Below are 14,031 nucleotides of genomic sequence, written 5' to 3' on the forward strand. Positions count from 1 at the left end.
TGGTTGAGTAGCCTTTACGGAATCCTGCCTAGTCCTTTGCTTGACAGAAGTCTAAGGTGTTCCTGATTCTATTTGCGATTACCTTAGTAAATAGTTTGTAGGCAATTAACGAACAGTAAGCTGATCGGTCTATAATTTTTCAAGTCCTTGGCGTCCCCTTTCTTATGGATTAGGATTATGTTAGCGTTCTTCCAAGATTCCGGTACGCTCGAGGTCATGAGGCATTGCGTATACAGGGTGGCCAGTTTCTCTAGAACAATCTGCCCACCATCCTTCAACAAATCTGCTGTTATCTGAGCCTCCCCAGCCGCCTTCCCCCTTTGCATATCTCCCAAGGCTTTCTTTACTTCTTCTGGCGTTACCTGTGGGATTTTGAATTCCTCTAGACTATGTTCTCTTCCATTATCGTCGTGGGTGCCACTGGTACTGTATAAATCTCTATAGAACTCCTCAGCGTCTTGAACTATCTCATCCATATTAGTAATGATATTGCCGGCTTTCTCTCTTAACGCATACATCTGATTCTTGCAAATTCCTAGTTTCTTCTTCACTGCTTTTAGGCTTCCTCCGTTCTTGAGCGCATGTTCAATTCTATCCATATTATACTTCCTTATGTCAGCTGTCTTACGCTTGTTGATTAACTTGGAAAGTTCTGCCAGTTTTATTCTAGTTGTAGGGTTAGAGGCTTGCATACATTGGGGTTTCTTGACCAGATCTTTCGTCTCCTGCGATAGTTTACTGGTATCCTGCCTAACGGAGTTACCACCGACTTCCATTGCACACTCCTTAATGATGCCCACAAGATTGTCGTTCATTGCTTCAACACTAAGTTCCTCTTCCTGAGTTAAAGCAGAATACGTGTTCTGTAGCTTGATCTGGAATTCCTCTATTTTCCCTCTTACCGCTAACTCACGTCATATACTCGTCGTTATCTCGTCATGCTCATGGGTGATCTTGGCAAGTGAGTGGGATTGCAGAGTGAGGCGGTACCAGTATATGTGCGCATGTTGTCGAAGCAATGGTAATCTTAGAATGACTACTATATATGTTGATAAATATATCTTCAGAAATACGGTGTGTCGCTTCTTAGCACGAATGCTAATCTGCATTATCACCGACAGTCATCGTCAGGTGAGTTCTGCCATAAATTTTTTTCTATTTTCCCAGAGACCAATGAACGATCAATTGAAGCACACACCCAATTCCTGCAGAACAATTCAATTCTTAGATTTCTCAGCGACATTATGAGTCCTCTTTTTCGATGATATGTGTTGCCGACTTCGTACACGCCGAGTTTTTACATTTGTTGCACGTAACTTTGTTTATGCTCCAACCAGTGCCTTCTGTATGTGTATACATTATCATCCAGCCCTCAGAATACGTGATCACATAGCTGCTAACGTAGTTTTCGCTCGCGGCCTACGCCATCAGGGCGACAACCAAGTTGTGCCTGACGCTGCACTCTTACCTTTACGTTACCTAAACCTTCATGAACATAAAAGGGACACATGGAGTTGACTACGCTCATGCAGAGTCGATGCCTACACAGTAGTGCGACTGCGTTTTTGGTTTTGTTTCTCTCTGTCTGGCTTGTAATACGGGGATAAAGGGAATGCAAGTTCAGGAAAATTGATTTCCCCATTCCGAGTCTTTTTTGTCAGCACCACCTGAAAGTAACGACAGAGTGGCGTTATGTAACAGTTTATTGCAACAACACGGACAGAAAGAGGCCCGCTCTGTACAGCATTTACAAGTCCAATGTGATCGTACGGATGGTTTGGCGACCCCATGTGGTGAAACGTTGCTGAGGCATGATTCCCTCAAGGTGCACTCAGTTCTCCTGAAAGCGGGAATGAAAATCCACATTTCAAAAAACTGTAACACCAATGGTTCCTTGTCTGTACAATCTACGCACATTTTTTTTTCGATTGGGAGGCAACTGATAGCTTGTGCTGCGACGAATTACAAGCACCATAACATTAGGCTAGTAACCTATGCACCTGTAGATTGAAGAATAATTTTATTGATGCAATATAGCAGATGTTAAACTTATTTTCATCCTTAACAAAAAACATCTAACATGCTTGGGGTAGACTTGGTGAATTCTACTGCTTGAGCTGGGTTACTGATTATAGGCAGACATTACTACCGCGAGAAAACCAAAATAAATTAGTTACTGACAACATTTCGCTCCTCAACGTTTCTTAATGCTCTCATTAGCCACGAATGCATCCTTTTTTTTCTTCTTCACACATGACACAGAGTCACGATGGTAATAGAAATTACACTTGTCAAAGCGTTACTTCGTTGCTAATGACGCTGCATGTGCTTCATTTAGTACCCTCGCTACGAGGGTTGTACTAATGTATAGCATACCTAAATGTTTCTTCCTCCCAAAAATAGGTGACAAACGCTCCACAAATGCACTTCACTTCACAAAAGAGAAAAACTTCACAACACCTTTAACCCTTTACTGCACCTTGTTGCATTTACGCAACATTCTGATGAACGGCGTTAAAAACCGAAGCAAAGTCAGTTTCGAGCTTCCTGTACATGTTGTTGCATATCCGCAACATTGGTCTGTAAAACGCGGCACCTTGTGCTGAAATCTGTGCTAATTCTTTGCATCTTCTACCAAAACAAACGTGGCGGAGGCTGCGCGCGCCCAGGAGCAGTGATATAGGTAAGTTTTACAAATTGTAAATGTATTCCTCCATAAGGCAAAACGCAAGAAAAATTGTTACGCTATGCTCCACATCCTTCTGACTCTGTAGGTTCAAAAAAATGTAATTTCGGAATAGTTTGTTCCTGGCGACAGAACGTTGCTATGTTGCACAAATGCAACAACGTGTACATGGTTTATTTTCTTCGGAATAATGAAATGGCTTCGAAACGCTGGTATGGCCTAGAAATTCCTCCTGATAGTGAAGGCAGTGACTATTCAATTAGCCACGACAGCCACAAGTGTAAGTCCGTTTCGATTCAATATGTGGACAAGATGTTCTCTGGTCAAATTTCCTTTTTTCTTTTCAAAAGTACGCTGTGCCTCCGCACGTTGCCGTGTCACGTCGTCACGGGCACAGCTTTACGTCTGTGCTTCGATGTTCTACATTTTGTCAATAACCCGAAAACACTGCGTTGTTTCCTGGCTGGACAGGAATCTGCATGACGTACTGCACGAAGTGTGGGAACCACCTGTGCTGCAGAAACACCTATACAAGTGCTTCTTTGTGTTCCACACCAAATCGTAGGTGCACCAATGATTGTCTTGTGCAAATAAGCATCTGAGTATGAATCGCACTAAATCAATCTTTTACCTTCAACTTCTTCTTTATTTGCACATTGTTGCAAATATGCAACATACCCTTTTTCTGCAAATTGAAACCACAGACATTCGCTAAAGTAAGTTTCCATGGGAGTACAGGTACTATTATGCTTCCCTACAACGCCATGAATAATATTTTGAGGAAACAAAAAATTGTGCAGTAAAGGGTTAAGCCACCTTCAGTGTTTGACAACATATTACGATGTATGGAGTCTACTAATTCGCTAATGTTCCTTGATCGCAAGTGTTTCCAGTTTATAAAGCAGTGTGCTTTTCATTGTCTTGATATAGCATTCCACTGATCATAATATTAGAATGACGTACGCGAATCACACACCACGTGGTGCGTGTCATCTAATCTGCCTTTCGCTGTAGCGCGTAGAGTTCTACTGTTTTCAACTACACGTTCTACTTCTCTGTAACTCGGTCGCATCGCGCTCGAAGATAACTATTTGTTCTGATCAGCGAAACTATTTATGGCAAGTAAAGCTTACAGAGATGCTCAGCAAGGAGCGCGTTTGCTATAAACTTAACTAGCCAGAAAAATTAAAGTGCTGTTTATAGTTAGTGGTTTGCCTTTTCTTGTCGTGGTTATTGTTCCGCACTTCATGTGACGTGACATCATGAGATAATACCAAATGGTTCACACCTAGGCACACTTGCCATTTTCACCACACTGAGTTTAAGAAGTGTTCGAGTTTTTTTTTTTTAATTTAATGCCACTTGATGAATAGCAACCACGAAACATTTATTTTAATACCATTTTTATAATGTAACTGTTGACATTGCGAAACAACTCAATAATGACGTATCATTCTTTCCAAACTTTCCCAATGCTGGTGACATCAACACTGTACTTTCTCTTCTTTCCTAAATGTTTTCCTTCCCTTTTATATTCCTTCAGTGCACGGTAGCCAAGCGGGCTCAGTCCTGGTTAATCTCCCTGCTTTTAATGTATTATTACCTCTCTCTCTCTCTCCCTCCTAGTCACACAGTTAGGGTGGATGCCGTTGTGTTTCCCCGTAACATATTCTAGTTTTGTGAAAAAAGTTTGCAGTCACTGACCAAGTCAAACGAAAAAAAGACGTTTGGAACCTGTACGGGTTCCGAAACGTCTTTCTTTTCATTTGACTTGGTCAGTGACTGCAAACTTTTTTCACTTCAATGCCTGACCAGACGAATTTTCGTCGAAACCTAGACTACATATTCGAGTTTTCCTTTAAGCAATGTGCACTTGCCTCCAAGTTATATTGCTACGGGCAACCAATGACTGAAGTTTTTCTTTCTGTTGTCAAAAAAAGCTTTCTATATTAGCGCACATACACTTCATATGTCTGTGGCTAGTTGTGGTGTGGCCGATCACTGCCATCCGCCGCCGCCACCACCTGCCTGCCATCCGCCGCCGCCACCACCGGCTTGCCATCCGCCGCCGCCGCCGCCACCTCCGGCTTGCCAGCCTCCTCCGCCACCGCCGGCTTGCCAGCCACCGCCGCCATCGCCACCTGCTTGCCATCCGCCGCCGCCGCCGCCACCGTAACCGCCGCCGCCGCCAGTAGCGCGAGGCTTGAGCACATAAATGGTGCTTCCCTTGAATTTGGAGGCACTGCCGACTCCAACACCGCTGAAGCCTCCGCCACCACCGCCACCGCCGCCGCCGAAGCCGCCACCTCCAAATCCACCACCCCCGAAACCACCACCGCCGCCGCCATAGCCACCTCCTCCTCCACCGGAAGTTGTTTTCGTTGTAATCACGAACCTGTGAAGAAGATTCACATTGGGGTATCTTTTCACAGTGATTTACATAGCTGGTTCAAAGTAAAATGTTACATATTTTTCGAGGACATTAATTAACATGAGACTATCTATAGGCCTGCGAGATTTCAATAACACCCTGATTGTCGCAATGTGTTCCTGAAATTAAAAAAAGATCATTGTTGGCCAAGTTGGCCTTGAAGTTTTACACCTGCTGAGTGGGGCATGAGCGCCACAGCTCCGCAAGGTCTATATTCCTAAAATTTCTTTATGCTACTTTTAATGTGAAAGCATTATACGTCCCATTACGCGAAAATCTGGCGTTGTAGTCCGTGGCGTTGAACGAATAATGGAAGCGAAAATGGCAGATGGCAAAGGACAAAAACACGTAAACAAGTACTCGGATTGGCGCAAAAATTCTCAGGAAGGTTCCTGTAAACAAAGTAAAGTAATTGCTTTGAAAAAAATATTAGGCGAATTTCGGGCTGCGTGGGAACCGAACTCGGGCCGCGGGGGGTGCGAGACGAGCGCGCTTGAGCCGACGTTACGGCGGCTCCACGGTTCTGGTTGAATAAATGTGTGCTTAGTGCGTGCGTCATTGCGCACGTCACATCGCAGCCGTCTGGCTGAATAAACGTGGGGCATAGTGCGTGCGTCGTTGAGCACGTGGTGGCGCAGCCAATGGGTAGGAGGTGGCGCCACGTCATTAGTGCGTAAAATAAAGAGCACTAATGTCCAGTTGAACGCCGCTGAGCGGTGCTTCGAATTGTGAACTCCTCGTGGGCAAGCGAGCACGTTGAGAAACGCTTGATTTGGCTTTGCCGAGGCACAGTTGGAACCCAGGCGATAGTTTGCGCAGACAAGGAACGCGCAGAGAAAAAATCATTTCACCAACAGGACTATAATGCTTTCGCATTCGCGCACATGAACAGTCGTAAGCGTCTCTGCCGATCTTTTTTCTTTTTCTGCTTGATGTATTTAGGAATTGCTGGTAGTCGTAGATGAATGCGCAGCCATTGTGAACACTGAAGGAGCTCGCGTCCTAGTATACGTAACTATGGCACTGGGGCAATGCTATCCTATGCCGTTCTTCGACCGCGAAGCATACGCTCGGAGTCTCGGTGACACAAGTATTGTGTATGCAAGATGTAAGGTAGCTGAAGCTAAATACGTCAGAGCTCTTGAAATTTGGAAAAAGGCAAATGTTTCGCGATGCAGGGAACTCTTTAGCGGGAATAAAAGATCTCTGCGCAATGACAATATTTCCAAATTACACAACGTGAGGTTATCCAATTTTATTACAGGCAAACATTTAACTTTATTGATACGATTTTCAACAGGACTTCTTTCATATGATCTACAAACCAAGGAGATTAAGCGGGTGCAGTGTTCTTCACTTCTGGACGTTAAACTCTATGCTGACGCGAGGAGAAAATTTGGAAATAGGAGATAACTATTGGTGTGGTTCATGTTTAAAAAAAATACAATGTGCGTTAAATTATCGTTACTGGAATACACCCATAGAGGTATTCTGTGTAGACGACTTAAGAAACAATCGCTATATCGTATTCCAGCATTCGTTGCGTATTGAAATTTGTGAACTTTATGCTAGTGGTGCTTTGAGAATGAGTTACAACAAATTATGCAGGAACTGAGTCGGTAAAGTCCAAGAACAGGTTTGTCGAACAGTCTGCAGAAGACTAAAGCCACATGCAATAACCCGGCAAGGAATCAAATATTGGTGGACAGTAAACCACCTCTGGAATCAGTGAAGTACGATCATCTATAAAGGATTGAAATAAGACCCATATAATGAGAAGTAAATTTTTGCACGAAATAAAAATGCTTCTAGCGCATATGTCAGGTACACTGAGCTCACCAATGACAGCGTACGGGTATTCTTTAAACAAAATGTGCACAATCGCAGCATTCTACCATGACTATTCTGCGAGGCAATGTTTAGGAAAGTTTACAGAAAATTTAGTACATGCGATGGATCGTACGGCTCATGGAAGCAGAAATGATAGCTTAAAGTTTAAGAAAACGAAATAGGGCCGTGGGTACGTAGATCGTAAACCCAGGCAGCTGTCACTGTAAGTGGGACAATAGAAAGAAATGCGTTTGACAGGTTAGGCAATGTAAAGAACAGATATCCATTAGCTTAATAATAATAAAGTAATGGGTGCCCAACAAAAGGTAATGCACGTTTTCAAAAGTAACAGCGATAAACGGACAATGACTTAGGCAAAGAAGAAAAGAACACTGGCGATGACTCAGAATGAGTTTATTTCCAGGAAAATGACATATATAAACATGGGCCAAAAGGGCCACAGAGTTTCCTGCAATATACTAGAGGGAACTCTGGTGCTTTACTCGTTGAGTAACCATGGGAATAATGGAAAGTACATGGATTTCGCTGATCTTCGTGCTTGCTCATTCAGACGTTCTTGTGGCTTTGTTCATTACACTTTGTATGCCTTTATTGTCGTAAGTTTCAGAGACGTGTATATTTTCTTTAAGTGCAGAAGACGCTACGAACCCGCGCAATCACTACTAATTGCAACGGTTCAGCTAGTCTAGGTGGCCAAATCGAAAAGCGCCAAGCGTCTCAAGGCACTGGCTTGAGGGTGTTATTTGGCGCTTGTCGATGCATGCGTCTGTGGTGTAATGGTTTCATTATCTTTTCATTGTTACTTTTCTAAACATGAATTACCACGAAGTCGCCCAAGTTTTCTTTATTAGAAAGAAAACAATGCAGTCAAGGGCGGCTGAGGATTAGGTGTTGTGACAAGGTAAGATAACTTTGCGTATCGCCATCGCAATGCAACCGCCACGACCTGCAGTGCAATAGAAGCCACAACATGTGCACTGAGCAGGAGAACACATTGGCCGCTGAGCCAACACGAACGGAGCGCTGGTACTGTCGACTAAAACAAGAGCTGATGGTATTCTTAGCATATACCGGATGACTACATCATCACTCAACCTGACAGGCTGCAAATGTTGCAGGCAGCCCTTTTCTGAGAGAATCAGTGAGCTGGAAGAGTTAGCTGCGCCCAGTGGTCAAGGTTAAACATACGATACCTTTACAATACAGATCGAGCCTTAATAGTAGCACTGCCTTTTACATTATTTCCAAATGTGAGTATTGGTGATGGCACACGGATCGTATGTTCTTTCTGTAGATCGTACGTATATTATATAGCCACTGTTTCTGTACGCTAAGACCTTACTAAGATATTTTCTCTAACACACAACTTCCAAGTAAAGTGCTTTTCTACTAACCTGTGAACGGCGCCATCTCCACCACCGCCACCGTATCCACCGCCGCCACCGAATCCACCCCCGCCATGTCCGCCGCCGCCGAATCCGCCACCACCGCCGCCGATGTCACCGGCGAGCACCACACCGACCATGGTGGTCACAACAATCTAAGGCAAGAAAAGTAAACCAGCATGATTAAGTTATAGCACATTTGCATCAGTCTTTTTCCTGATTTTCTCTCATCATTCTTACCCTCCTACCCCTGTTCGCCTTGGCCTGTACCGAAGAGGCAACCGGCAATACCCTCTGGTTAAACTCTCCCTTTCTCTACATTTATCTCTTGCGCACCTTCAATTGTGTGCGCAAATATTGCTCCCTTCGTCCTCTATTTTACCCCCTTAGTATCTTCCCTCGTGCCGGATAGCGAATCGGACGTGCATCTCGTTAACCTCCCTGCCTTTCTTTGCTTCTCTCTCTGAGCATCAGTTAAAGCACAAAATTGGAGCTAAAATTTTAATGCTAGTGCTAATATTAGTGCACTAGTGCAGTTTTTGAAGTGCACCGGCCGGAGTGACCTTTTATACTGGTTCTGTGAAACCTGCCACGTGCACGCAGTGTTCACTCTCCATTTTATTTCCCCTTTTCCTTATCCCCCGTTGGAGGGTAGTAAACCGCACCCTCGACTGTTTGACTTGGCCAACCAGACAGCTAGCCGAAGCGTCTAATCCCTTTGATAACGCCATTTTGGTGGGCGTTCTGTTAATTGTCTTTCGAATATTGAAACTACTTCTCGACCAGACAATATCTCATCCAGTCATTGATTTCAATCAGCTTAGAATACCTGAGTAATTAACCTCGGTCGTCGCGAGTGATTTCAATTTCATAATTGTACGGCGCATTTGGTTTTCTCTGCAACTCATCAGCCTCATGGCGCAAAACGAAATCGCGAAGTCCCTATACGGGTAATGTAATATTCCAAAATAGAGAACCTTTTCTCTTTAATGTTCATTTTACAATTACTGCTTCAGGATAAATAAATTAGAGGTACGACAATGCATTAGGCATGCTGCGCCATGCTGCACAGATCAAAGCGCACAGATCAAAAGTACAAAGGAGGAGAGCTGAACGCGTGCAGGAAGCTCTACTTTCGTCGGTTAATTATCCATCTGTTGAGAAGAAACAGCTGCGGCAGATAAAGATTGTGCGAACTGAAACGCCTGGTAGCCGGTAGAGGTACCGCTGTTGCGCAATATGGGAGGTTACAGGTGGCAATCAGCCAGCAGTCCGGAAGTAAGCGAAGAATACAATGCTCCACAATAGAAAAAAAAAACGAATTGAAACTAAGAAGCTGGTAGGCGGCTTTGTTGTCACGCAGGAAAGGATAATAGCATGGGAATGTAATTGACATAATGAGAACCGGAATCTCTTCCTTTTTATTTAGACGATATTACAGCCTGCTGCTTCACGAGTCGACACGGAAACGCGTTGAAGTGGACAACCGACTTTGCCGCACTTTATGAGTTGTTAAGAGGGCGTGGAAAGGGCAGACGCCCATGGCACAGTATTCAAGCGCGCGCGAGATTCACGCTGGCTGCTTTAGAAGCAGCATTATTCACTCTACGCGAGCATTTAATGTGGAGCGAATTTCTTTCCTGTTTGTTTCGTGAAACATAGAAGGGATTGTTGGCACTATAACGAAAAACTATTCTAATCTGTTTTCATTCCAATCTCCTGACGTCAAATGTATGAAACTGCCGACGCAAGCATAGCGCGTTGACCCTCAGGGTTGTCTGAGTTAACAGCCGAATCAAACGCTCTCCTCGTTTATAAGAGATAACTTTCGTTTGCTTTAAAAATGAATAAAAGTGCCTACCTTTAGCAGCTTTTCTTATATAATTTACTGACAAGAGGCGAGGAGCAAGCTCAAGAGGAGAGGGCTTCGATGGGGCCGAGCCAATGCAGTGAAAATAGATAACCGGATGAGGAGGGTGGTGCCGGTGTGTGCCAATGGTCCGCTGTCCCTTACTTAGCTTGCGGTGACTGGTCGAAAATCGCGGCAGCGTGCAACGGAAGGTTAAGAATGCCGATAAAATGGGTCCTCAGCAAAGAAGAGTTCACCGAGCGGTGTGGTATACGTGCCGAAAGGGCTCGATGACGTTGTACTGCCACGCAAAATGCTTTATTATACGCAAATAAATCCATGCTATCCGGCAGGTGTGAGTAGCCAGTGCCTCTGTGATCGGCGGGCAGCCATCTTCTATTCCTTTTGGAATGGGGCAGTCTCCGGCTATCCAGAACAAAAAAGTTTCGTTCGGCATATTATTGCATCTTTAACGCGTACACGTCACTTTGACGCGGTGAGCTTTCGCGGTTTGGTGACGTCGCGTTACAGACAGGCGAAGTGGGTGTGGTTCGAAAAGTTTTTGACCAATCGTGGAGGGCCGACTGCAGAATTGCAAACGTTTGGAATAGCTTTACGTTATTGCGCCCGTATAAACACGCCTTTTTCGCAAGTTAATATCTCCTTTTGATTTGCTAAGTAATTGCACGCGGAGCCACATGAGTGGGTACCATCTGCCATGGTCAGGCTTCAGGCTTCCGGTCCCACACAGTGAAAAGAAAGACATCTCTGCATGACACAACATTTCTTGTTGTCATAGGATTCAAAATAAGTAATGACATCACATTGCAACTGCCAAACAATTGCCGACATCATCGCCATCCCTGCATTTTAAGGGAAATATTTACTTCTTTTACAACGAAAGCAATAAGCGATTTCGAGCAAAACGCGTCACCCTGGGCGAATGACCAAAAAAAATTTCTTCTCTGCCCTCGCGATTTTTTTTTTTGAGCGCAAGCTGAAAATTCTAGATTCCTAAGCCTGCACGATTTGTGAAAGCAGCCCGTAATAGAACAATATGTCGCTTGAATGGTGGCTGGCCGAGCGCGCCATTCACTGGACCGAACGAGCGCTGCTGCAAGCTGAGAACGATGATGATAACAGCATCACTTGCAGCGTAATCGTGAGCAAGTAATCCATGTGGCGGAACCGAACGAAAACATATCGCAGACCTCCCTTCAGGCGAGGTATACAACACACGCAAGTGTGCACTAGAAGCAACGCACTGACCAGACTCCTCATGGCTGTCCTGGGCCACTGGCAGTCGTAAGGGAATACGTTATGGGGGTCCCGCTGAGGTGCTGCTGCTTCGGGCTGTGGTCGCTGAGGTGCCGAGAGCGCATCGCCAATGCGACTTCCGCGAGGCTTTTATATGCCATTGGTCAGCAGGCGACCTCTCCTCTTGACGTCTAGAGACGGTGGAGGGGGGAGAAAGGCGCCGCTGATCCACTTTCGCCGGGATGCCGGCTGCTTCCGCCGGAGGAGCATCGCTCACCGCTTCTCGCCCGACTGGCTGCTTCTTCCGCGCGGCGAGCGGAAGAACGAACCGAGAGGCTGGCCTTTGTGCGCATGCAAAAGTGGGTGGTGGCCAGAGAGTGGAAGAACTGGCGAGAAAGAATAAATAAATAAAGAGACTTCTCGCGGAAAGGGTTCCTTCCGTCAGTCAGCTGGCGAGGAGAACCAGCTCCCAGCTGGGATTGAAAGCCGATGACCGCTTCTTTCGGGGTCGCCCTAAGCGTTCTCTGGGTCACGGTTTAATTTATGGACGACTTCTTGCCTACACCTGTACGCACATTCTTTCGGGTGTACTTCACACTACCCGGCAGGATTGCTTGTGCAAGCACACGCGACTATGCAAATTTTATTGCTGGCTATACTGTCGCGCCAATAGCCTCATGTTCGCAAATACCTTGTGCCAAGAATGCTCATAGATTGAGATTGCACTACATCCGTGAAAAACAGGTCGCCATAAAAAATAGGTCGTTAGTTTTCAGGAACGAATCTAGGCGAGGAATTTAATGGACACACAAAGGATGAATGAGAGGAAGGAAAGCCTGTGGGCTTGCTGCCACATAGAAAAGAAGAGGTTGAGCATATTACACAGCCGTCGTACCAATAAATAAATAAATGAATAAATAAATAAATGAATAAATAAATGAATAAATAAATGAATAAATAAATAAATGAAAAGTACAGGGGCACCTAAGTAATTCTTATTATGTGTAAATGCGAGAGCATTACTTATCGCTGAATGTTTCGCTGATTAATGTCGCTGAGTTTAGAGTTACGGAGAAATGTTTTGCTGAGCTAAGTGCTGCTGAGTTCTGTTTCAATGTTGCTGCTATTGGCGTCGCCACAGTGCAAGTCGACAGGCTTGCCATTTGCGATCTCTCAGCTCAGTTTTGTTTGCGGAGTTCGCATTAAAGTAGTGTTTCATGCACATTTCATTAAGCGTTCTTTCTCGGCGAGCAACCGCTGCAGCTGGCCATGCTCGCTCCGCACCCGGATTAATTTTGAACACCAGGGGATCTTTAACGTGCCCCCCAATGCACGGGACACGGACGTTTTTGCATTTCGCCCCCATCCAAATGTGACCGCAGCGGCCGAGGTCTTATCCCGGGACCTCGTGCCTATGGAAGCGCAACACCATAGCTGCTAAGCCACCGCGGTGGGCATTAAAAAGGCTACTATCACTAAACTATCACTAAACTTAGCCTAGACTATATGAAGGTGAATGTTACTACTACAACAAGCAAACGAAAAATATCCAATGGGGCTCAAATAATTTTGAACCGAAGACATCGCATTCAACAAGTCTACTACTCATGCGAAGTAAATGAGCGCTAGCTGAACATTAATTGTCGACTTATTACCTCCATGGCAATCACTACATGGCCATGAGGAATTCGAAGAGCTTAGTGTGGCGGCAATTCTCGTGTGCTGCTCCTCTCCGTCCCCTCACACCATATACTGTACAAACGTTTGCGTGTTGTGTTTCACGGCTGCCATTTACAACTATAGTTTCCTATTTTTGCATTGACGGTACCTTTTAGAGAAGGCACCTACTAGCTTCTCCTAGTGGTCACATGAGCCAAACTATGCCACCTTCTTTGAGCAGGACATTTATTACTACTTCTGGATTAGTCGTTAAAATTTTATTAGCGTATTGCACTAAAGACGAGACAAACAATGATCGATAAGCAAATAGCCTATTTTGTCAAAACTGCCGTCTGTGTACATATTCTTCAGAGCTGTTCCCGCAACGACGCGCTCGTGTTTGATGGTATTCGTAAGACAAGTCGCATGAGAGCTTCTAATTTTCAATGAGGCAATGACTTCCCACCAACTTGAATTACTCCTTCTCAAGCGCATTTAGTATGCCACACTACCTTTAAACTTATTTGACCGCTTCCAGTCACTTTTTTTCCTTTTTTTTAAGAACAAGCTGTCAGCATCTCCAATACGTGCCAGCTCCTGCCTCATATACGTTTAACAAAATAACTATTCTGAAGCGGTTCACACGAGATCCGGTGGCCAGGAGGGGTATTGGATATCGCTCGAAAATACCAACGTTCCGATTTGTGCACTCAAAATATGCACTCAAGGCTACACATAAGAGCACGAAGCAGAGAACACATTGACTGCTGTCGCAAATTAATTGGTACAACTACGTACAGTATACGGCACCCCTGCGGTCAATGGCCACCACCGTGGCGTACCCTCGTTTATCTTCTATAAACAGTGATTTCGTACAGAAGCATTGCTGTTAATTTATACGTTACTCAAGGTG

The 14,031-nt window shown here is 44.8% G+C and overlaps 1 protein-coding gene and 1 long non-coding RNA gene across 2 annotated transcripts in view; one reads left to right on the top strand and one right to left on the bottom strand.

Annotated features, from left to right (window-relative positions):
* The window catches only part of LOC139049617 (uncharacterized), an 87,331-nt gene that overhangs the window by 22,522 nt on the left and 50,778 nt on the right, over positions 1-14,031 (top strand). The gene's annotated exons all lie outside the window — the stretch shown is intronic.
* LOC139055648 (uncharacterized) lies at positions 1,686-11,700 on the bottom strand. Its single transcript, XM_070533175.1, has 4 exons — positions 11,472-11,700; positions 8,363-8,508; positions 4,649-5,081; positions 1,686-1,840 (listed from the first exon to the last, which is right to left on the bottom strand). The coding sequence occupies exons 1-3, from the start codon at positions 11,481-11,483 to the stop codon at positions 4,685-4,687; spliced, it is 555 nt and encodes a 184-aa protein (XP_070389276.1). The 5' UTR covers positions 11,484-11,700; the 3' UTR covers positions 1,686-1,840; positions 4,649-4,684.

The sequence above is a fragment of the Dermacentor albipictus genome, chromosome 1 (assembly GCF_038994185.2).
Source record: "Dermacentor albipictus isolate Rhodes 1998 colony chromosome 1, USDA_Dalb.pri_finalv2, whole genome shotgun sequence".
Lineage (NCBI taxonomy): Eukaryota > Metazoa > Arthropoda > Arachnida > Ixodida > Ixodidae > Dermacentor > Dermacentor albipictus.